Source organism: Hyaena hyaena, unplaced genomic scaffold, assembly GCF_003009895.1.
Source record: "Hyaena hyaena isolate Hyena2069 unplaced genomic scaffold, ASM300989v1 scaffold_173, whole genome shotgun sequence".
Lineage (NCBI taxonomy): Eukaryota > Metazoa > Chordata > Mammalia > Carnivora > Hyaenidae > Hyaena > Hyaena hyaena.
This window is the reverse complement of record NW_024080805.1, coordinates 1-25,096: the sequence shown is the minus strand read 5'-3', so window position 1 is coordinate 25,096 and position 25,096 is coordinate 1. Positions and strand designations below refer to the sequence as shown.

General features: G+C 35.7%; 1 protein-coding gene across 2 annotated transcripts in view; it reads left to right on the top strand.

Moving 5' to 3' along the window:
* Positions 1 to 21,508, top strand: part of LOC120237157 (EH domain-binding protein 1-like) — a 107,116-nt gene extending 85,608 nt beyond the window's left edge. For both annotated transcript variants that reach the window (XM_039240330.1, XM_039240329.1), the window contains exons 3-5: positions 5,220 to 5,277; positions 15,673 to 15,768; positions 21,446 to 21,508. In XM_039240330.1, the coding sequence (XP_039096261.1) occupies positions 5,220 to 5,277; positions 15,673 to 15,768; positions 21,446 to 21,508 (217 nt within the window). The remainder of the gene's footprint in view (positions 1 to 5,219; positions 5,278 to 15,672; positions 15,769 to 21,445) is intronic.
* Positions 21,509 to 25,096: the final 3,588 nt, after the last annotated feature.

Here is a 25,096-nt window from a genome sequence, read left to right as displayed (position 1 = left end):
ATCCAGATTATTATATTTATTTTGAGAGAGAGACAGAGAGAGAGAGAAAGAGAGAGAGCACAAGTCGGGGGAGGAACAGAGAGAGGGAAAAAGAATCTCAAGCAGGCTCTGCATTGTTAGCACAGAGCCCATGTGGGGCTCAAACTCACAAACTGTGAGATCATACCTGAGCCAAAATCAAGAATTGGATGCTTAATGGACTGAGCTACGCAACTGCCCCCACATTTAAAAAAAAAAAAAAAAATTACCTTGATACACAGTAGGTCAGTAGTGCCAAAGCGGAAGTCATAAAATTTAGCTACAGGTCAAAGAAAGATACTGCTTACTGTTTTATAATCTTGTTCATTGTAGCTCTCTTATTTTCTCCTGTTTCCTCTCCTATTTTCCTCCTCCTGCCTACTCTCCAGAATTTAGCATCAGGACCATACTTTGAAATAAGTCTTGCCGCTTTTCCATTCAATTAGTTCATTTTTAAGGACTGTGAGGGTAGGTTAGAGGTGTTAAATTTTAATTTTTAAAAAAATTTTTAATTTTTGTTAAAAAGTTTTCTTCCCTGAATAAACCCACCAAAAGACTTCATATCTTTTTAATGGAACTCTTTAGATAGATTTCACAGAAATTGCATCTTTGTGTACGTTTTATGTGCATGTGTATAAAATGAACATATATATAATTATATGTCTGTAGGTTTATATGTCTGTGTATGTATTATGTTTAGGCCTATCTGGCTGCTTAGGTGATAGAGTAGAAATGTTAAATATGTGATTATTGAATTCTCTCTGAAACCCAAGCTTACCAGGTTGTCTAGACTCTTTGGATAAAAAATGGTATAATTATAGGTTCTTTAGTAGTTGGATAACAGTTGCTCCGTCCCTGCCTCCTGTGTGCACATAGGTAAATATTTAATGGTTCTTTTCTACTACAGCACAAATGCTTAAAATATTAATTGTGGTCAGCTAATTGTGTGGTTATTGGTACTCTTCTACTGAGAATAATAATTCACAGCACCATTCTTTGTTTTAGAACACTGCCTAATGTTGCCCTGATAATGCAAAGGTGGACTGATTTCTTTTTTTTTAATGTTTTATTTATTTCTAGGAGAGAGAGACAGCGTGAGCAGGGGAGGGTCAGAGAGAGAGGGAGTCACAGACTCTGAAACAGGCTCCAGGCTCTGAGCTGGCAGTCAGCACAGAGCCCGACGCGGGGCCCGAACCCACGAACCGCGAGATCATGACCTAAGTGAAAGTTGGACGCTTAACCGACTAAGCCACCCAGGCGCCCTGGACTGATTTCTTGTAAAGACATTTTAAAAATGAGACCTGACTTAGAATCACACACACAAAAAAGTTTAGCTGTCTTTGGGGGCATTCTCAAGTAAGTCATTTATGTCCTAATTGCATTCTTGGAACTTAGGGCAGGTAGGTTAGGAGACCACCGTCCTGATTTTTTATAGTAAAATGCTTCCCTGTTCTGAAGCAGTAACGTCAGAATGGTGGAGGGGAGGGAGATGCTGAAAAGCTGGGCTGGAAGGAGGCAACAGTTAGGTAGCCTAGATGGTGGCCTAGATGAAGGAGTTGGTCAGATACCCCCACTGCTGGCACAACTTTATGCCTCTCTAGTGTTAAGTCAGGAGGTATAGAGATTACTTACCACTCTCTATGTAATACAGTGGTTCTCAACTTTGACTGCATATTAAAATCATCTGTTGGAGTTAAAAACAAACAAACAAACCTGTACATGACGCCAATTAAATCAGATTCTCCAGGAGTGGACCTAGGCATCAGTATTTTTCAAAGCTTCCCAGGAGATTCCAGTGTGCAGCCAACATGAGAATCCCTGTAAAATGCAAATAAGCTGCAGAGAGGATGTATTCTATAGCTACTGGCTTTAGTTGGACCATCAATTATAATTAACCATTTGGGAATTCCTGGTGGAAACTTAAGATTCATTCAGTAGCAAATGGTCATTGAGCCTCAGTCTTGCACCAAATTCTTATTAATTGCTAAGAATATAAAAACAAGATATGGTTGATAAAGGAGTGCAATCTAGTGGAGGAGATAGAAACAATAGTAATATAATACAGGGCATATAGAATATTTAGATACCGGTGTTTCTAGGGTATTACTGGAAATACGGTAGTAGAGGTAGGTAACTGCCTAAGGTTTGGAATGTGGAATGGGGTAGAAATGAAATGAGAAGTGGTCAAGGTTTCACAGAGGATGTGATGAATTAGAGAGTTTATCAGGTAGAAAAGGGAGGAAAGAGGAAGTTTTTAAAGAAAGGTCATAGCATTAAATGTAAAGAGATCGAAGGAATACATGTTCAGATATTTGTAGGTTATGCAGCTAGGAAGATAGAGTCGGGTGGTAAAGTGCCTCATAAAAACAACATTCAGAAAGATGGATGTTATTTTGGATGCCAGTTTGCCAAAGGGTCAAATGTAGAAGCTGGTTAGGTGTGAAGCAAGGTAGTGTTGGAGGCTCTAGTAATCCAGACAACATGGACCTTGTTTAAAGCATTTAAATTAGAAATGAATTTCACAATTTAAATTCAAAGTTAAATAAAATGGAATATTATTAAGGGAAATGAATCTGTTAAATTCACCCTGTAGGCGCCAGTTTGTTATTAGTACCTTCGATATGAGAGATATATATAAGCAAGGACAAGCTGTAAGATTTTATAGCATTTCTAAAGAAGTACCATAGAAATATCATTAAGAGTTGGGGTCACCTGGAGATGTGGAGATGAGGACATAATGAAAAGATTAGTGTAGTACTCTAGGTTTAATGTTCATTCTAGCAAACCATAAGTACTTCCAAACAAGGTAGCTTATACACTTGTTGGCTACTTATTTCCTGTACTGTTAAGCTGTCAACATTGATCATACCTTCTTCCCACCTCCCTCTGTTACTTTACTGCTTCCCGTCTTCACTGTCATTTGTCCTATTCTGCTGCTCTGTGTGTTGAACAAGGTTTTGTTTGTTTCTGCATCGGTTTGCATTCTTCAGTTAACACTCTTGATATTTCATAGAAACTTTGTTCTGTTTCACCTTAGTTAGACTTCTGCATTTAGCTGTTGCTCCCAGCATTTCACTGTGGGAAGATTCACTGAAGCAAGCTATTGGTTTTATTTTACAGTTGTTGTCTTTAATGCCTGACCCTCAGAACTAAACTTAGTCTTGGATGGAGAACCACCATTTTTCTATTGGTTATTATCACCATCAGAAACATGGTGCATTTGTTTAGATAACTCCTTACTTAGTCATTTTCATTACTGGAACCTTCCTCCTGTTTTTTGTCTAGTTTTTGGGGGGGTTCCACCACCTAAAATGAACAAGAATTAACATTTTACGATATTAATGTTGCTTTTTGCATCCTTTTCCTTCCCTTATTTAACTAGGATGTATGTATTGTGAACTCTTAGTCTTCACATGTGTAAAACCATATATTTTCTTTTTTTTTCATTCATTCAACAAATATTTATTGATTATCTGCTCTTTTCCAAGCCATGTCTAAAACCATTTCTTAAATGATAGTTTAGCAGTGACAGCTGTTTTCCCTTAGCAACCTGAAGATCATTAGCTTTATTGTCTTTTGGGTTTTGTTTCTGCTAATGAGAAATTGCTATCAGTCCAATCATTCCTTTGTTGGTAACCTATCTTTTTTTTTATGGTTTTTCTCTTTATTCTTGCTATTTTGTAGTTTGATATTTTGTATCTAGCTATTAGATTTATTTTTAATTATCCTGTTCATTAATATATACTTTCTATCTCAAGACTCTCTCTTTAAGTCTAGAATATTCTTAGCTTTATCTCTTCAGTATTTTCTTTGCCATTCCTGCTATTCTGAACTTCTAGAATTTCTATTAGGTGTATGTACGTCTCAATCTGTCTTTTATGTCTCTTACCTTGTTTTAAAATATTTTTATCCCTTTATTTTTCTGTGCTACATTCTGGGTTAGTTCCGTAGTACTTTTTCATTGGGCAACTCTGTTTGGACAGGTTTGTAGGCGAATCACTGGGTAAGGAGTTTATGGCTGGTGGCCTTTTATGTATATGTATGTATTTAATTAAATGAAAGAGAGGACAGGTCATCTGAGGGATTTTAAGGCAAAATAAATGACACATGGAAAGAGGTAAAGGTCACCAGGATAGGTATGCCATTCATTTCTTGGTTAAAAAGCTTTTATCTAAGATTTTAAAAAAATAAGACTTAAGGAAAATAACTGATAATCATAATCTTGATATTTTTCCTAGGTATTAAAGAGAATGTAGTTGTATTAGCTGAAAACATAAGGTTTTTTTGCTTGTTTGTTTTACTTTATATTAGCAGGTAAAGAAGAGAGGTCTGAGAGTTAAAAGACCTATATTTAATATTTGGTTCTGCCAGAGATTTTTAAAAAAATATTTATTTATTTTGGGTAAGAGAGAAAGAATGAACACAGGAAGGAGGTGGGTAGGGTCAGAGAGAGAGAGAGAGAGAGAGAGAGATGAGAGAGAGAGAATCCCAAGCAGGCTCCTCACTGTTGGTACAGAGCCCAGTGAGGGGATAGATCCCACAACTGTGAGATCATGACCTGAGCCAAAATCAAAAGTTGGTTGCTTAACTGACAGAGCCACCCAGGTGCCCCAGTGCCAGAACTTTTGATTAGTTACTTTGCCAGTTTTTTACGCTTATAAAATAGGAATAATATTATGTACCTTATATGTTTTTTTAGTAGTGTACTGCTTTTATGAAGATTTTTGAGATTATAAAAATGTTTTGAAAACCACAAGCATTGTTCATAAGATATGAGACACAAAAGTATATAACCTATAGATTTAAATTATTTTGTAAGTGCCATTTTTATGCTATTTTTCTCCAGATTAAAGTAGATAATATGTTAGATGTATAGCATTACTTTTTAGAGAAGATATATGTGTGCTTTTTCTTTTGTCACCAGTTCTAAGTATTTTATTTGGTTTGTCCCAATGGATTAATTTGCTAAAGGATTTTTAGAAAAACATGTAGATAAAATATTAGTCATTTAAATTAGATTACATTTGTATTCAACATTTGCTATTTTTGAATCATTTGGAGTGATTTATTGTAAGAATAATTGCTCTCTGTAATCTAAGGTAGGTGACACTTTGTCCTTTTAAAAAAGGCAGTAGAACTGAACCTTATTAATTTGATATAAGAGAACTGAAATTATACTTAATCTTTTTCCTGTTTGACAGGCAACCAGATAAACTGGTGGTAGTTTGGACAAGAAGAAGCCGAAGGAAGTCTTCTAAGGTTTGTTTCTTTTCAAATTTTTCTTACTCAAATGTTGACTTTAGCTCTTAGTCAAATTATTAAACTTCTGTAGTCCCATTGTAGAATATTTTTAAATATTACTTGATATATTTTGGGTTATATCTGATGATCTACTAAAATGGTTGATTAGGCATTGTGATTGTGTAACTGCAGTTCTGAAAATGGGAGCCAGATACCTGAGTTTTGATCTTGGATTTGGTAGCCTTGAGTAACATTATAGTTACCTAGCTTCTCTGTACTGGTTTATTTATGAATTAGTGATTAACTAGGTAACACTTAGAAAATTGTACCTGAGATTATTTATTCAGATTCCAAGAGGATGAAGTTAGGGCACACTTAAGGAGTGATGAGTTCTCTGAGTCCATTGCTGGGCTGCAGGAGAAAAGGAGTTGGATTTTTCAAAGGTTTTAATTTTTTTAATGTTTTTTAATGTTTATTTATTTTTGAGAGAGAGACAGAGCATGAGCAGGGGAGGGGCGGAGAGAGAGGGAGACATAGAATACAAAGTAAGTTCCAGACTCTGAGCTGTTAGCATAGAGCTTGAACCCACTAACTGTGAGATCATGACCTGAGTTGAAGTCAGATGCTCAACCCACTGAGCCACCCAGGCACCCAGAGGTTTAAATTTTTTTCACTTAGAGGTTTGTGGAGGAGTAGAACAGAATTTTTTAAATGTTTAATAACAATTATGCAGATGTTTTAAAAATTCCATTCTTTAGATAAGTATGAATGTATTTTTATAAGCACATAATAATTGCAAGCATGTTTAGTTAAGGATATTGGTTTTTCATAAGTAGTCCTGTGTGAGGAAAAAATTTATTCCTTTCAATTAAAATTAAATTAAGTTTAATTAAATTTCAGAATTTTTAATATTTTTTGAGGTATCTTGTCAAATTTTATTTTTATTGTTATAAAATTACATATAGATTTTATTATACAGTTTAAGTCAATATATACTTGTGTAATTAGTGCTCCTAATAGCATGTAGACTAATTTGGTCACTTTTAAAGGAAAAAGTGTCCTCCTCTAGTTAATTCCCAACTCTCAGAGGCAACCACTATTCTGATGTTTCTATCACCATAGACTATTTGCCTATTCTTGAATTTCATGTAAATGGAATCATGCAGCAGTACTATTTTATGTGTGGTTTCTTTTGTTCAACATAATGTTTTTGAGACTTATTCATGCTGTGAATATGGTAGTTTTTTTTTTTTATTGATGAGTAGTATTCCATCAAGTGAATTTACTACAGTTTGATTATTTATGCCCCTGTTGATGATTTGATCATTTCCAGTGAACATTTTGAATATTCATTGCTATGAATAAGTCTGCTATAGATATTACCTTACCAGTATTTTAGGATATAAATATTTTAATTTCTCTTGGGCAAATACTTGGGACTGGAATCAGTAGGTAATAGGGTGGATTCATTTTTAACTTTTAAATGTATTTCCACCAGCTGTATAGGAATGGTCCATTCACATCATAACACGAATGATGCTTTGAGGAACAATGTAGGATCATCCACTAAGTATAATAGATGAATATAACTGTTAACTATAGACGTTTTAGATTCAACATGTTTTTAGCTATCAACAGAAAATGATTTCCTCCTTTTAATAGTTAGATACTAATTATTTTCTAAAAAATTATGAAACATAATGAAAAACTGTAGGTTATAGATCAATTCAGAATACATACCCATATTTGAAGTAAAGTACACCTTTATTTAATTGCATCTTTGAAAGTCAGTCAAATAACTTTTAGGGCCAGATTATTTTTCATGTTGTATCAAATATTGATTGAACCCAGATAGTAATCCAAACATATGTGGCTATAGGTTGATTTTTCCCAAAATGCATATTTTCTAGAAAGACATATTTCCTGTACTACTGTCAATTTGTGACACCCTTAATATTTCAGATCCCTTCTGGATATTCCAGAATCATTGTGTTTCCTCTTAAAATATTATAGATGTATTTTTTTTGAAAAACTTCTAAGAATCCACAATATGTTAAAGCTCTTTATATACCAAGTGCATAGTATGTTCATGCATATGTGAAATGCTGTTTTATAAATTGTACGGGACAGCAAAAAAAAAGTGGACTTAAAAATCAGTTCCAGAAATTAAGAAAAATGATTACAATATTATTGTAAAAGTTAAACAGGTAACTTTTTAATCTTTAGAAACTTGAAATCCGTGACATTTTGGAATTCTTTAAAAAAAAAACAAAAAACTTGTCCCCAGCTATTTTTTATTAAATTAGCTATCAGTTATACCAAATCCAAAAACTAGAGCCACTTTATTTCTTCTAAAGATACTTCTATTTCCTGATGATTTTCTATTAAGGTATACATTATTTGCTGCTGTGTCCTGTTGAAGTCACTGAGGGAGAAAAAAGATCTCTATAACCATTGGCCATAAAATATTCTAGATTTTTACTTTTAGCTATGTTATTGGAATGAGTTTGAGTTGCACAATAGTCAGTTGGTTTTTGTCATCCATATAGCTTATTTCTCTTCCCTGATTCTGAGTATACCTACCTTTTTTTGTATTGATTGATAGATTCAAACTTATAACTAAGACCCAGATAAATGTCAGATTAGACAGTAAAATAATAAGGCACACTACCTTATTTTTAAAAATGTTTTTATTTATTTATTTTGGGAGAGAGAGAGAGGGCACGAGTCAGGGAGAGGCAAAGAGGGAGAGAGAGAGAGAATCTCAAGCAGGCTCCGGTGCTATCAGTGTGGGGCTCCATGTGGGGCTTGATCTCATGAATCTTGAGATCATGATCTGAGCCAGAATCGAGAGTCAGATGCTTAGCTGACTGAGCCACCCAGGTGCCCCTACCTTATTTAATTTAAAGTTTAGTTCTTAGTTTAGTGCTCACTTTCTTCGGGCGCATGTTTATCTTGATAGCTAAATATATAACTAGAACTCATTGCTGACTCGTTGCCATGGATAATTAACACAGTATGCAGATTCCCTACCTCTTCTCCTCAACAAAGATTTTGTTAGGCTGCAGTTTATTTGTATATGCTTAAATAAAATTATTTTTCAATAAAATATATGGCAGTAGGAGTCAGAGTAACTATATGATAGTCCTCCCAAATTATGGCAGAGTAGTGTGTTGCCTTAACTAAGGTTTTTCCAGCAGAAGTTTAAGCTCACAGAGAGATGGGAGAATTCCAGAGGAAAACCAGAGCTTTAAAGTCCTCACAAGCTTTTTTTTTTTTTTTTTAATTTTTTTTAATGTTTTTATTTATTTCTAGGGGGGGGAGAGAGAGAGAGAGAGAGAGAGCGTGAGCAGGGGAGGGTCAGAGAGAGAGGGAGTCACAGACTCTGAAACAGGCTCCAGGCTCTGAGCTGGCAGTCAGCACAGAGCCCGACGCGGGGCTCGAACCCACGAACTGCGAGATCATGACCTAAGCGAAAGTTGGACGCCTAACCGACTAAGCCACCCAGGCGCCCCCTCACAAGCTTTTTGATGGCATCACCACCTTTACTTCCTTGCTCTGTGGTTGTGCTACAGACGTTTTCAATGTGCTGAGATAACAGGAGGGGCAGGTACAATTGCAGAGCTTTGCCTTATGGTGACAACTCTAAGGTAACTTTATATGTGACATCTTAAACATATGGGTATATGCGGTTTTGTAAATTGAAAATTATCTATTTAACAAGTGACAGCTATGTATTTTTAGTGAAATATCTTCATTTTGTAGGAATCAGAAATAACAAAGTAAATGTTGACTGTGTTTAGTACTATATTAGGTACAAGTCTTTTAGGGAAGGAATGACAGGAAATAATTAGAAAATAAGGCATTTTATAGAGTCAGTATCCTAAATTGAGATATGTTACCTTTTTCCTAGGTCTGCTTTGGCATGTCAAAAGATCTGTCATATGATTAAAAAATGAGAAAAATTGTGTAAGTGGAACTGGATAATGTGGCCTAATCCTTTTGTACCATTATCTTTACTAGGATGCTGGCAAATAAAAAATAACCTGCCTTTCTTAACTATGCAAAGGAGCTGCATAGCTGTACTTGTGTTTCTGTGCCTCATTTTTTCTTTTTCTAACATTTACTTATTTTTTGGGGGGGAGGGGGAGAGGGGCAGAGAGGGAGACACAGATTCTGAAGCAGGCTCCAGGTTCTTAGCTGTCAGTTCAGTCTCATGAACTGCAAGATCATGACCTGAGCCAAAGTCGGACCCTTAACCTACTGAGCCACCCAGGTGCCCCAGTGCCTAATTTTTTCTAAGAAAATCTTTTCTATTACTTTCAATGAAAACTGATTAGGGTTCTTACAGCGCTGATGTTTGCAAATATGATGTGCTTTTCCTAAATCAAGTTCTTAAAAACCTGAATTAATGTCTCTATGGATTTGTACAATTTTTTTTACAAAAGCTTTTTTTGCCCATGTTGGACTTTACATTTGGTTTCTGGCTTCAGATTCCTGAATTCTTTTTCAAGTGGAAGTTTTAGTAAGCTCTTGGAAAGTAGGAATCCTTTTTTTCGTGTTTGCTACTGTATACATCCCTGGTTTCCTCTGCAGTAAAATTTACTTGGTCCTGTTTTCTACCTACTATATAATATTTAGCTAACAAAGCAGGCAGTGCCAGCTACTCAGCCAGACTAATTGATGTTGTTACAGTGTCCTAACTTAGCCAGGTCATATAGACTCTAAAAGGAATATCATAGAGCCATAGCTTTAACTTAATTGGAACTTTTTTGCTGGGGACAGAAAGGCTTGGTGGAATGGTAAGAAAATGGCAGCATATTGGCAACTTGGGAACTAGCACCCTTACATCTTTTTTTTAATTAAAAAAAAAAAAGATTTTAGTTTGTTAAGCAGATTTTTAAAAAAAATTTTTGACGTGTATTTATTATTGAGAGACAGAGAGAGACAGAAAATGTGCTGGGAAGCGGCAGAGAGAGGCAGAGAGACAGAATCCGAAGCAGGCTCCAGGCTCTGAGCTGTCAGCACAGAGCCTGACACAGGGCTTGAACCCACAATCCACGGGATCATGACCTGAGCCGAAGTTGGATGCTCAACCGACTGAGCCACTCACGTGTCCCTGTTAAGCATATTTTATTTTTGTTTGTTCAGCAATCTAATTTCTTTTCTGTGATTGAAGACTGAGGACTGAAAAAGAGGTCATTTAGAGGACCAGCATTAGGGTACCTGAAGAAATTTTCTGATATTACCATCTACTAACTCTGGCCAGTGGTCTCTGTATTCCCTGATTTTCTCACTTTTGATATCTGTATTATCGACATAAATAAATAAATTCTTACCATGTTAAGAATTTAGGGATAGAAGACTGTTTTCTTGACCACTGTGAATCAGAGATGGAGCCGGGTATGTTGGTCAGGTGAAGAAATCTGAACTTGGAAATCATATAGATGGTTCTCCTACTGATTACTAGTATAGGTTCAGGCAAGCCATTTACTCTTTGATTGCTTTGGTTTTCTTATTTGAATTAGATCTCTTAAGGATATCTTCATATCTAAAATTCTTTGCTGGTCATTTTTTCATTAAGAAATTCACAAATACTAGGGGTACTTGGGTGGCTCAGTCAGTTAAAGCTTCTGACTTTAGCTCAGGTCATGATCTAGTACTCTTGTGAGTTCGAGCCCTGCATCGGGTTCTATGTTGACAGCTCAGAGCCTGGAGCCTGCTTTGGATTCTGTGTCTCTTTGGATTCTCTCTGCCTCTCTCCTGATCACACTCTGTCTCTAACTCTCTCAAATATAAATAAACATTAAAAAATTAAAAAAAAAATTTTACAAATACTATATCTTTGCTGCTGTGGCTAATAAGAAAAGTTCAGTTATTATATTTTCTTTATGTTTTTATTCTGTGGGGAGGCTATGAAAATATAATGATGGTGAGTTTGAAAAGACCAGAGGAATAGCCTGATCTACTCTCACAGTACATAAGAATTAGAATTGTCTGAGCAAATCAGAGAACTCTAGATGCTGGCGAGGATGTGGAGAAACGGGCACCCTCCTACACTGTTGGTGGGAATGCAAACTGGTGCAGCCCCTCTGGAAAACAGTGTGGAGGTTCCTCAGGAAAATAACACTAGAACTCCCCTAGGACCCAGCAATAGCACTGCTAGGAATTTACCCAAGGGATACAGAAATGCTGATGCATAGGAGCACATGGACCCCAGTGTTCATCGCAGCACTCTCCACAATAGCTAAAACATGGAAAGAGCCTAAGTGTCCATCAACGGACGAATGGATCAAGAAGATGTGATTTATCTATACCATGGAATACTCCATGGCAATGAGAAACAATGAAATCTGGCCATGTNCAGAAATGCTGATGCATAGGAGCACATGTACCCCAATGTTCATAGCAGCACTCTCCACAATAGCTAAAACATGGAAAGAGCCTAAGTGTCCATCACTGGACGAATGGATCAAGAGGATGTGGTTGATCTATACGATGGAATACTACAATGCAATGAGAAAGAATGAAATCTGGCTATTTGAAGTAACATGGATGGACCTTGAGGGTGTTATGCTGAGCAAAATAAGTCAGGCAGAGGACAAATATCATATGTTTGCATGTATAGGAGGATTAGGAGGAACTTAACGGAGGAACAAGGGGGAGAAGAAGGGGGTAAATGGTGGGGGAAAGGGAGAGAGGCAAACCATGAGAGGCTCTTGAATGCTGAGAAACAAATGAGGACTGATGGATGTGGGGGGGAGGGGGGAGATAGGCATGGAGGAGGGCACTTGTGGGGATGAGCATTGGGTGTTATATAGAAACCAATTTGACAATAAACTATTTGTAAAAAAAAAAAAGAATTAGAATTGTCATATATCTTCAAGATTAAGTATGTAGAGTATGCAGAGTGGAGTTTTTTTTTTTTTTTTTTTTTTGGTAGAGTGGAGTTTTAACTAAGGGTTATCTAAGGTAGTAGAAATTTACTTTTCAAAATAGAGATTGTTGACTTCGTGAAGTTTTTGTTCTAGAATTATCAATAGGCATATTTCCATAAATAGGCAGAGGAATAGAAGAATCTCTAGAGATATTTTTTAATCATCAGAACTCAGCTTTTTACCTTTGGATATGATGTGCTAAGTCTGTTGTGGCCAGTATCTACTTCCTTTTCCTTCCCTGAAGTTTTGTGATTGGACGACAATGGAGAGAGAAATTATTGACAGTTTATGAGTTGAAGTGGGGAGATGCTGCTAAACCTATCTATTGCTGGTATCTTAGCTAAGAAAATATGATAAGATTTGAATGGACATAAGTTTCCATGATCTTGATTCTTTCTCACTTCTATTTTGTGGGCTCAAATCCAATTTCTGCCACTTAATGCTGTGTGATCTTGGCCAAGTCAATGCCTCATTTTCCTCATCGGTTAAATTTGTTACCTGGCACACATCTGCAGTTGTATACTCTAGCTTCTTTCTTGTTATCATGGAAGAATTTTCTGTGCTTCTGCCAAAGGCCAATCTGCCTCTTTTTCTACTGTTAAGAACATTGCTCTAGTAATTCTTTCTCTTTTGCATCATTAATTCCCTCTTAACTGGGTATTTACCATCAGCATTAAAAATATGTTTCTCTTATTAAAAAAATTCTCTCTGCCAGTATTTTACCACTAGAGCCAGACTAGTTTTCTCTTTCAGCAAAACATCAGATGAATTGAATTTGTACTTGATATCTTTACTTTCCTTTTTCTTATTCTTGAAGAACCCATTCCAATCCAGTCAGGCATTTGCTCTCTGAAATGCCACTGAAATGGCTCTTCTGAAGTCAGAATTGACTTCTGCCTTCTTAAATTTAGTGGTTATTTTTCAGGACTTGTCTAATCTGTCACCAAGATTTGGCACAGGTGATTGTCTCCCCTTCCATGAAATGTTTTCTTCACCAAACTTTCAGGATACCACATACATTCCTTCTGCTGTACCAACCCTCTTTTGCTGACTCCTCATTTCCTGGATCTGTTAATGTTATGCTCCAAGGTTCAGTTCTTGAACATTTGTATTCTCTATCTGTACTCCTTCCCTTGGGATCACATCCACTCTTAAGCTTTAAGTATAACCTATGTATGGTAATGAGTCCCAGATTTATTACTCTAGGCAAATATATCCAGCTGGCTATTTGAAGATATACACTTGAATATATAATATGCACTTTAGATTTACTGTGTATAAAACAGAGTTCCCAATCTTACTTTCCAAACCTGCTCTTCTTGAAGTCTTGCTTTGTATCTGTTAATAGCAATTCTTTTCTTCCAGTTGCTCAGGGGCAAAATCCTTGTGGCTACTTTCTTTCTCTCATGTAGTCTGCAGATCTTATTGTTTCTGTCTTGAAAATACAAAGAAAAAGTGTATCCAGAATCTGACCACTTTACCACTTTTCTGCCACCTGAAGCCAAATCACCATCACCTCTCCCCAAGATTATTGCAATAGCTTCTACTTGGTCTTCCTGTTTCCTCTCTTATGTCTAGAGCCTATTCTTACTGTATTAGTGAAATGTGTCCTTTAAAACACAATTTAGAGCATTATTCCTTTGCTTAAAACCCTCCTGTGGCTTTCCATTTCACTCAAATTATAAATAAGCCAAAGTCTTTGTAATGGCCTCCCAGAGCCTTATATGAGATTGGGCCCTCCTCATTTCTCCAGCCTTGTCTCCTACTACTCTCTTCCTTGACTACTTTGCTCCAGCCACACTGGCCTTGTTGTTATCTGACTGCCTTAGCACCTTTCCAGTTGCTGTTCCATCTCCTTAAAAGCCTCATTCTCATTCCATGTATCTGTGTATCTGATTCCTTTACCTCTGTGAGGCCTTCTCTCAAGTGTCTCCTTCTCAATGATGCCTTCTCTGACTATTCTGTTGACATTTGTTACTTTCTCTTGCCCCCTTCCTGTATTTCTTCCATTTTTTTCTCCATAGCACTGCCTCTGTCTAACATATTGTATATTTTACTTAATTATTTTGTTTGTCTGTTTCTTCCTGCTGTATCGTTAACTTCACTAAGGCACATTTTTTTTTAAATACTCCAGTGCCTGGACAGTGCTTAGCAGATAGAATCAATTATATGAGTAAGTCAGTTAGTCAGTGAATGAATGAATGAATGAATGAATGAATAGTAGCTACCTCAGAGGGTTCTTATGCTAATTAAATGAGTTAAACATAAGTAAATTTCGAACATGGACTGACAGTTAGAAAACACTCTGTTACCTTTTATTATCACTTTCATGGAGGGTCCTGCAGCTCATATAAAAATAGACTTTTAAGTGAGATGTCTTGACATACCTAATCTTCTATCAGTTTTGGCTGGAAATGCCACCATAAAGAAAGAACTATAGGGGCGCCTGGGTGGTTTAGTTGGTTAAGCGTCCGACTTTCGCTTAGGTCATGATCTCATGGTTCGTGGGTTCGAGCCCTGCGTCGGGCTCTGTGCTGAGCCTGGAGCCTGTTTCAGTCTGTGACTCCCCCTCTCTCTGACCCTCCCCTGCTCACGCTGTCTCTCTCTCTCTCTCCTAGAAATAAATAAAGCATTAAAAAAAATTAAAAGGATTTAAAAAAAAAAAGAAGAAAGAACTATAGTGATGATTTCCAAATTTTGGAGGGTCCTTAGGGAACCACGATAAATCAGATTGACAAGGAAAAAGAATCTTTAACATTACAAGTGTTAGAAATATTAATTCTATGAAAACTGCTTTCTTCTTTACTTGTCCCAAATAACAGTAAGGGGAAATGAAATTAAATGCAAAGTATGCACTTTGTTTTTCCTTTTAAAGAATGAATTTGGGGGCACCTGGGTGGCTCAGTCGGTTAAGCGTCTGACTTCAGCTCAGGTCATGATCTCACAGTTCATGGATTTGAGCCCTGAATCGGGCTCTGTGCTGACAGCAAGCTCAGATCCTGGAGCCTGTTTCAGATTCTGCATCTCTCTCTCTCTTTCTCCCTCTCTGACCCTCCCCTGCAAACGCTGTCTCTCTCTGACTCTCAAAAATAAATAAAAATTTTAAAAAAGCATGAATTTGCCTTTAATTTCGATCACAAAATAATTTTAAAAATATTTTTCCTAATAAAATTTTTATCCAGTCATGAATAGTAGGTTTTGAAAATATGAGACACTTCATTTTTGCATATTCTTATGGTGGTACGGAGGGAGAGAGTGAAATTTTGGTTACAGATAGTAATCTGTTGCTATCATGTGGTAGAACTGTCATGTCCCAACTTTAATGCTTGAAAAATCTTACTCGATTACTCTTTTTTGTTTCAAGGAGATTGCAGATCTACTAGATAGTTAAAGAGGGTCAATAAATTTTTGTAAATTATTAACATTGCATTTCCTGTATTTCATATTGAAGCCATTATTTTAACTATTCTGGTAGGCTCATAGCTGGCAACCTGGAATAAAAAATCCATACCGTGGCGTTGTAGTGTGGCCTGTTCCTGAAAACATTGAAATCACTGTGACACTTTTTAAGGTAAGTTCCATTTTTATAATTCATACAAATTATTATTCTATAATCATGGTTCTAAAAGAGAATATTTCAGTATGTGTTGTTCTGTATATTTGGTTCCTTAATATGCATTATTTTTATGGGTATAGCAATTTATACCATTGCAAGGTCATCAGGGTGTTTCATGGTCGATGAAGTCAGAATAATTTGGGAGTCCTTTTGAACTTGTTACAATTGAGATCAGTTGGTATACTTCTTTTACTACTTCTGACATTCTATCCACAGGAAACTTAAAAAATTTTTTTTTAATGTTTATGTATTTTTGAGAGAGAGAGAGAGAGAGAGAGAGAGAGAGAGAGAGACAGAGCACGAGTGGGTGAAAGGCAGAGGAAGAGGGAGGCACAAAATTGAAGCAGGCTCCACACTCTGAGCTGTCAGCATAGAACCCATCACGGGGCTCAAACTCATGAACTGAACCATGAAATCATGAGCTGAGCTGAAGTGGGATGCCTAACTGACTGAGCCTCCTGGCGTCCCACCCACAGGAAACTAAGTGCTTTTTTTGGTAGAAAGCGAGGTTTGTGGAATTCTTAGTCCTGAGCCTCTTTTTGTTAGCCCTATTTGACTAATCAGAAGATATGTTTTAAAATTAGTATTCAATAAGTATTTTATTAATGTTAATTTAAGAAGAGAAGTTTTAAATTCATGTTTGATAAATATCTTAATGACATTAATATTTTACAAGTACTGTAGCTTAAAAGCAAGATTCTGTTTATAAATTCAAAGGACAGATCCAAAAACATAGCTGTGTGTATACCTATTTGCCTATTACACATATATGTTTTTTTCTGTGTGTGTGAAAGTCTTACATATTTCCTGAAATATTATAAAGTAGTCCTCACTGAGTCCCCATTAGGCACTAGAATATTTACTTTCCTAACAAACTCTTACCTGCTAACCAAAAATGGTGGGGAAAAGTCTCATTGTTAGCCTTTTTGAAAGTGGTAAAATTAGAAAACAATGCTTTATTTCTTCTTTGAATCATTCTAGTTGTGTTGAAGTTACCTTTGCTGTACAGAAGGAAGAAAGACTTCTCACTGAGCATAATTTAGTAATGCAAAGTTTATGAAAATCCACCAAATATTTTAGGACATGAAATTTAAGCAGAGCAACATTATATGGCTTAGCATGAAATCAGTGTATAAAAAAGTCCTTTTTTATTTTGTGATCTAATTAATACATTTATTCAGGAGCTACTGCGGAGATCAGTAAAACAGAAGAGTGTGATAAATGTTAACATAACCCATGAATGAAATACTACTTTTAAATGCTCTATCATAGATATTCTGTTTTATGAAATATTCTTAACACTTTACATGTTTTATAGTTTTGATATTACTGTTACTGACATTATAACATTGCTCACTAATGCTTGTCATACATACACACCATACTTAATTTGCCCAGAGAGAAGTAAGGGGTAAGATAGTAGCTAGTCTACCTTTTTTTAAGGAGGTTCAGGACTGTCTGACACCCCTTTAATCAGCTGTACTAAAAGGCTATTAAACTTCCTTTACCTATATATCTCTTACTGGGATGATACAGTAAGCTTGGTAGGTAGGAGTAAGACCTTTGGAACATTTCCTTTAATTCTCTCACAGCAACCCATAGTTGTATAATTATTCCTGTTGTACTGATAAGGAAAATGAGACTAAAGAAGAAAGTGGCTTGCTAAGTCACACTGATTTAGCTCTCTTCTTTCCTCCACATATTATGTCCTAGTCTGTGATTAAAAAAAAAAAACAAAACTGCCATGAATATAGATTACAACAGCAAGATCACTGACATGCTTGAGGAAGACTTTTAAGTAATTTCTTGAATATTTTTATTTGATTTGCTGTTTACATCGGGAAAGAAAATGATGGGTATAGTTTTACAACTTGAAAAAAATGATAGAGAGTAAGGGGCTAGAATAGGGCTGATAAATAGTTGGCAGCCATATGTTTGGGAAAAGGATATGTACTAGCTGAGTGATTCTGAGTTGAAAGTGGCTGTTGAAATGTGGTACTTGGAGGATTAAGAGATAAGTGTTGTTTTCAAGTACTGATGAGAAGGTTCAGCATATCCTTATCACTGAACTTTTATGACTTCGAGTTTTAGTCTGTAGGAAGAAAACCCAATACCCCTTTCTCCCCAGTTTGTTGTAGTAAACATTTCTGGTTAATTGTATTATTGAGGCAACCTTGCGAACATTTTAAATATTAAGACAATATTTTCTGTGGAAGCTTCTATCTCCCCAACTCCTCCACTCCCTGGAATTCTAACAGAAGGGCAGAAAGATAAAACAGCTTTTTATTCCTTCAGTGTAATTTTCGGATCTTGTTTCTGAACAGCATTAACATTCAAGTGGAAAACTTTTTCGTATTTCCTCTCTTTTACTTTTATTAAAGTCTCACAATTCATTTAATCTTGAAATTTGCAAGTAGGAAGGTAGTGCTCTGAACCCTTTTTGTCCTGTGTGCTCATAGACAAAAAAAGTTGTATATTTCATTTTCCTGTGACTTGACCAGATACTAATTTTTTTAGCCTGCATGTTTGTTTTTGAAATTTGAATTAGATTGAAAATACTTGTTTCTCGTAAATGAAAAAAAAAGCCTTTTAGGGTTTTGAAAAGAAAAATGGTTCTTTAAACCATTTTCAATTTTTCTCTTCACTATAGCGGTACGGGAGACTCTGGAGGGTAGAAAGTAGATACAGAGAAGACTTAATTGATTCAAGCTAGGAGCAATTTTCATTACAAATGCTTTTGTCTGATCAATAATATAAATAGTTAATTGTATAGATACGCCATTTAAAAATGGCTTGAAAATGAACATTACTTTTGCTCTTTCATGTCTTTTTACCGACTTTGACCTATCAGATGTGTCCTTTGGTCCCACTGAAACTATTCATTTAGGAGTAATATGTTGCCTGTGTTTTTAAAACATGTTTCATCTGGGGTGCCTGGGGGACTCAGTCGGTTTAAGTGTCTGACTTCAGCTCAGGTCATGATCTCACAGCTCATGAGTTTGAGCCCTGCATCAGGCAGTCTGCTGTCAGCATAGAGCCCACTTCAGATCCTCTTTCCCTGTTTCTCTCTGCCCCTCCCCTGTGCTTTCTCTCTCTCTCTCTCTCTCCCAAAAATAAATAAACATTAAAAAAATGTCTCGTCTCCTTGGAGAATTAATAAATGTCTTATATAAGGCAGTGTACAAGATTTGTCAAATTATAAGATATAGTCATTAATTCATTCCTCAAATATTCTTGAGAGCCTACTCTGTGCCTGGTACTTTTCTAAGTCCGAGGGCAAAGTAGTAAAACTGAACCTACAACATAACTAAAAGTCAGACAGACCTGGATTGTAACATAGTTTTAACACTTATTCACTGTGGGGTGGGACATCTTTGAGGTTTCAGTTTTCTGTTCTTTTAAATGGAAATAAAAATACTACCTATTTCATAAGTTTCTGTGATGATGAAAACACTTAGCACAATAACTACGGCTGAGTGGATGCTTAGTCAGTATTTATTGTCGTTAATTATATTGGCTGTGCTGGGACTCTGCTGCATTCCTCAACAAAATGGGGGAGAAGGCCAGGCAGCAAGGGTGGGAAGATGTGTCTTTGCTCAGCATTGTGGTATACTTTATTACTTGATCTCTTCAGTAGCACTATTTATGACCTAAATCACTCACGGAAAAGTTCCTTCAACCTGTATTTACAGTATTCTCTCTCCACAAACCTAGTTTGTGGGCAGGGCCAAGCTGAAGAAACAAATATCAGGTAGAATTTTCTACCTGTCTTTCTGTCTAGCCTTTCCTATCTCCCCCCGCCCAGCACCACCAAAGAAACTCCTTTTTGACAGATTAATTTTTTGACAAATTCCCATTTGTGGGAATTTACTCATAGAACTGATTGCCTCAATACAGCTCAGAATTAGCCAGCCACTGTGCTTTAAAGTGAAAAATCAGTAAACAGAAATAAGAACTAACTGAGGAGTTTGGAATTTATCCCATAGGTGGTGAGAGTAATCATTAAATAAATATGAGTTGGTACCAACACAATCAGAACTGTGGTTTGGGAGAATAATTGTGTATAAGATTGATTGGTGGGCAGAGAGACTGAATGTTGTAGTCACTTTTATCTTGAAATAGCTTAGGCACAAAATGATAACAACCAAAACTCAGCTGTGGCAGTAAAAGCAAAAGATTATTGATAGACTAAGGTGGAATCAATCATGAATAAGATGCTTCCCTCTGAGAAGCATGTGGGACTTTAACCCCATTAAAGGAATTGCAGAGCCCATTTTCCATCTATGTGTACTCCCTCATTCTCAGAGTGGAATGTTGAGCCCAAAGCCTGCTGTATTTATTAAATATTCTCTTTTCCTCAATACCTCCATCCCTCTGCCTTCTCTAATATGTGGAGTTGTATCTGAATAAGCAAATGCACATATGATGTGACCCCACTACTTTCCTTTTATGTCCTAACCCTGTTGCTTTTGCCTTTACTTAGTCAAATATCTGTGGAAATCTACTATCTCACCTAGCATAGATGCTTTCTTTCTCATAAAGCTTTCCTTCTATTCATTCCTGTAAGTATGTGTTGTTTTCTAATCTCTGGTGAAACTAAATATTTCTTTCACCATATTTACTTAGATTAGTTGTGTTTGTCTTCAGAGGTAAGGACAACAGTGCTTGAGTCCATATTACATATCTACAATTTCTTATATAATAAGTACCCAGTAAGTATTTGTCAAACAAATACTTGCAAAAGTGTACCTTTTTTTTTTTTAAAGTTGCATTTGGTTGGAGGCTACATTACCGTTCTCAGGTTTCTGAGGCATTTTCAGGGTTAATGGGAGGAGAGGAGTGAGGAAGCTATCACTAGCCATGCTGATGTGCCATTTTGTGTAGATTATGAAGTCTCTCGTTGTGCTTTAAAATTCCAGATGTTTACATAACCTTTTCAAAAGAAAACCTTGTTTCAAATGATACTTTTAGTTTAAAACATACGAGTATGAAAACAGGGGGAGGGCTTTTATTTGAGCACTTTATATCTTTTTTTAAGTTTATTTATTTATTTTGGGAGGGAGATAATGCAGGCGAGCAGGGAGGAGGGGAGAGAGAGGAAGATAGAATCCCAAACAGGCTCCACCCCATCAGCATCGGGCTCTATCCCACTAACCCTTGAGATCATGACCTGAGCTGAAATCAAGAGTCCAGCACTTAACCCACTGAAACACCCAGGCACCCCAAGCATTTTATATCTTAATAAAGCGCTTCTTAATAGTTGATTAAATTATCAGTCTCTCTGATCAGGTTTCTTTTTTCATCGGTGCAATGATGGAAGATAATTACATGCATCAACATAAATCAAATAGAGAATTTTTCAATATAAAATAATTTAGATGTAGAGAAATTAATGGAAGTTTCTAAGAGTAGACTATTTTGCTTCTCCCTTTTTAAAAGTTGGTAAAAGGGGGCGCACTTGTGGGGATGAGCAATAGGTGTTATATGGAAATCAACTTGACAATAAACTATTTGTAAAAAAAAATTTTTTTTAAGTTGGTAAAAGGTAAAAGCAAGGCCATTTGTATATTTTTGATTGGATTGAATGGTTTAATGAAATCTATTTCAACTTTATATTTTGCTTTTGTTATAGGATCCTCATGCAGAGGAATTTGAAGATAAAGAGTGGACATTTGTCATAGAAAATGTAAGCTAATGGCAAATTTTATCACCTTTCCCCTTGTTGACTGTATATGTTGTTAAAGTACACTAGCATTTTGGTGGTAGAAGAAATGTCACTTTTAGGAAATTAAATAGTGGTTTATAGCTTTTAGAATTTCTTTAATGAAATTATTGTCAGTAGCAGAATTGTTACAATTATAAAAGTAAAAATACTCTACCAAATTATGAGTATACTTTGTGTTAGGTTTGGGGCATAAGGGTCTTATTCATCTTTTTATCTGTTCAGCATCTAGCATAGTGCTTCTCACATAGCAAATGCTTATTTAAACCTTTGTTGAACAAAATCACGAATGCCCTTTGACATCTTTAAAAATAAAGTACGTGCTTTAGCTCTTTGGGTTGAGGAATTTTTTTTTTTTTTAATGTTTTATTTATTTCCAGGAGAGAGAGACAGCATGAGCAGGGGAGGGTCAGAGAGAGAGGGAGTCACAGACTGAAACAGGCTTCAGGCTCTGAGCTGGCAGTCAGCACAGAGCCCGACGCGGGGCCCGAACCCACGAACCGCGAGATCATGACCTAAGCGAAAGTCGGACGCTTAACCGACTAAGCCACCCAGGCGCCCCTGGGTTGAGGAATTTTAGACTGGTGCTTTAATAATCATCTTCAATTAATATATAGACTGTGGAATCCCATACGACTAGCAGACATATAATAGGTGTTCAGTAAATATTTTCAAATGAAGATTTGGGAAAGTAGGCAATGAAAATACAGTGAATTAAGAACGAGGGTTCTAGAGTCAGATGTAATTTTAAGCCCTCACTTGGCTCTTCTACTTAGAAGCTGTGTGATTGTGGGAAATTTCTTAACTTTTCAGCTACAAACCTATAGGGTTGTTGTGAATATTAAATAATTTCAGTGAATATTAGCTTTTATCATTGTCATCATCATAATCACCATTAAAGTTCTAAAATATATTTATTACAGATTTATAGCATGCCTTGCTTGCAGCATATTCTTCCTTCCAGAGTCAGTGTATCACCTAACTTTGTTGTATATCTCAGTGATAAAAGGAATACTATACTTTTTCCAGCAGTAGCTGGCACCATTTTAGTCCCAGGAGAGCTGGGAAGCTTGGGAAGATCAGGTCCAAACATGGAGGGAGAGTTCTGATGGCTGGATATCAGGCCAGTGTAATTGTGTTAAAGGTTCATACATGTTAACAATTCTGTCCTTTCTGTAGGTTAGATCTGAACATTGTGCTTGGAGTAGTCACTGAAGTTTTTAAATCAAACAAACTGAGACTTCTTAAAACTGGTTACAGCTTACAAAGCTAGCTTTCGCTCTCATATAAGAGCTTCTCCCTCATGGATGGTCTTTAAGTTTTCAATAGTCATGACTCAATTATAGATCTGATGTCGCTTTATTAACTTGATGTGTGAAAGAGTTAGCCAATCAAATTTGAGTTGTAATTGATGGTAAAAACAGTAATTGTTTAGAAAAGTGTTAATTACATAATTACTCTTAAGATAGAGCCATACCATTTCCAAATTTCTGAAAAACTTACTATATTATCTAACCCACTGAAAGGTACATAAGCCTGTTTTAATAGCAGGCATAAACAGAGTTTATTAAATGAATACTGTGAGGTGTGAGAAAGTTTAAAAATAGCCTTGGGACTCTGTATAAACCTTTTCCTAGGTTACAGCTCCCCTCAGTGGTAAATGATAAAATTGACTCTTGTCTTGAGAAACATTTCCTGTAGCAAAAACATAACAATGTTGTATTCTGCCCTACATTTTAAATGTGCTTCCCCATTACAATTTCAAAGGACTGAAGTCTCTCTTTTTCTCTTGTAAAATCTGGATTTTGTTTGAAAGTCTGTTGGTAAAACATTCTGACACCGAAAAGGCGTGCTCTCTGAATGAAATATAAATAGATCACCTTCCACTTTGTGTTATAACCCCACAGCCAATAAAAAAGTTTAGTTTTTGTTTAATATATCTCAATAAAACAGAGAATTCTCCAAAATATATTACCATAACATGTATTGGGCACTTACTGTATACTGTATACTATGTAGAATGCTTTTTACACATTATCTCATTTATTCATTACAATAATAACTCTGTGAGTCAGATATTAATAACCTCATTTTTATCAATAAAGCAAATGAGACTTAGGAAGGCTAAGTAACTTGCTCCAGCTGTATTACTGCGAAGTTAGAATTTTATCTGGTCTTGTCATTCTCCATGACCTATGCCCTTAACTCCTGTGCAATAACTACCTCCCTTAGTGATAAACCTGTGAGGTACATATGTATTATATTAGTAAAAGTAGTTTTTAATTACTGTACATATTCCATCTAAAAGTTATTGACTACTGCTAGACATTACAAAATAGAATTCCAGCATTTATCAGTAGTCAGAATTCTGAATATTTTTTCCCAAAGCAACTTTGTTGCTTCTTTGTGTAAATTAAGGTAATGCTGTCTTCATTTTACTGGCTCTTTTGTTTCTGGTCACAGAAAAGATTTCCCAGTTTTTTTCTGAATTTTCTTCTTTAGATCAGAAAGCTACTTAATACATAGGTCAAAACTTTAGAGGTAATTTTACTGCTGCTAGCTTTGTGACCTTGTACAAGTCATTCAGTCTTTTATAGTCTCGATGTATGTAGGTATAAAATGATGACATTAATATGTACTCTAGGTTACTGAAAATTAGAAATAATGTATAGAAAGTATCTAGTTCAGTAAGGGGTAGTTATTTTTATAATGTTCTTTCTAGAGGACATGGGAAAATGTAAAGGAAAGGAAGCTAGATTTCCAAACTTATAGTTGCAGGCTTTTAGTTTTTCTGCTCCTTTATACCACTATGCCTCTCACTAGTTCTAGACTTTATTATTATCTCAAGAAATGATAAGGCAATTTGCAAATATCTCAACTGGATTAAACTAAAACATATTTTTATCCTTTGAAAGTTTTCAGTTTTTGATTTAGGACATCTTCCCCTTATAAATGTAATCCAAGATTAAGAACCAGTTTGTTTCCTGAAATTAAACAAGTGTTGATAATTTATTAATATCTACCCCTTGGCCAGACAGTCTGTGTTTTTGTTTATCTAATCACAATATGAATATGTGAAAATACTTCAAAAACAATTATAAAGGAATTTTAAATTATCCTTTATTTTGGATTATTTACAATCCATTTCCATATTATTAGTGCAGATCATCAAGAATGGATACCACAAGGCAATGTGTTTCTTTTTTCATCTACCATAATGTATTAATGTTTGTTCACCCAAGCACTTGACATTGTGGGTTTTATTTTAATGTGAAGTCATACAGTTATATTTAGAAAACAATTTTTTTCCTTCATGGTATTTTAAGATATCCAACTAAAGTCAGAACCAGTATATTTGTAAGTTATACTCAGAAGTCTTAGTTTTGAAAGTTAAAAATTTTTATTCTTTACAATCTTTTGGTTTTTGAATGAATCCCAAAATGCATATTGATGAAAAACACCAAGCTAGGTTGAATTCATTCATTCATTCATTCACTTGTTTTGCAAACATTTAATGTGCATTTTCTTTTTTTTTTTTTTTTTTTTTACAAATAGTTTATT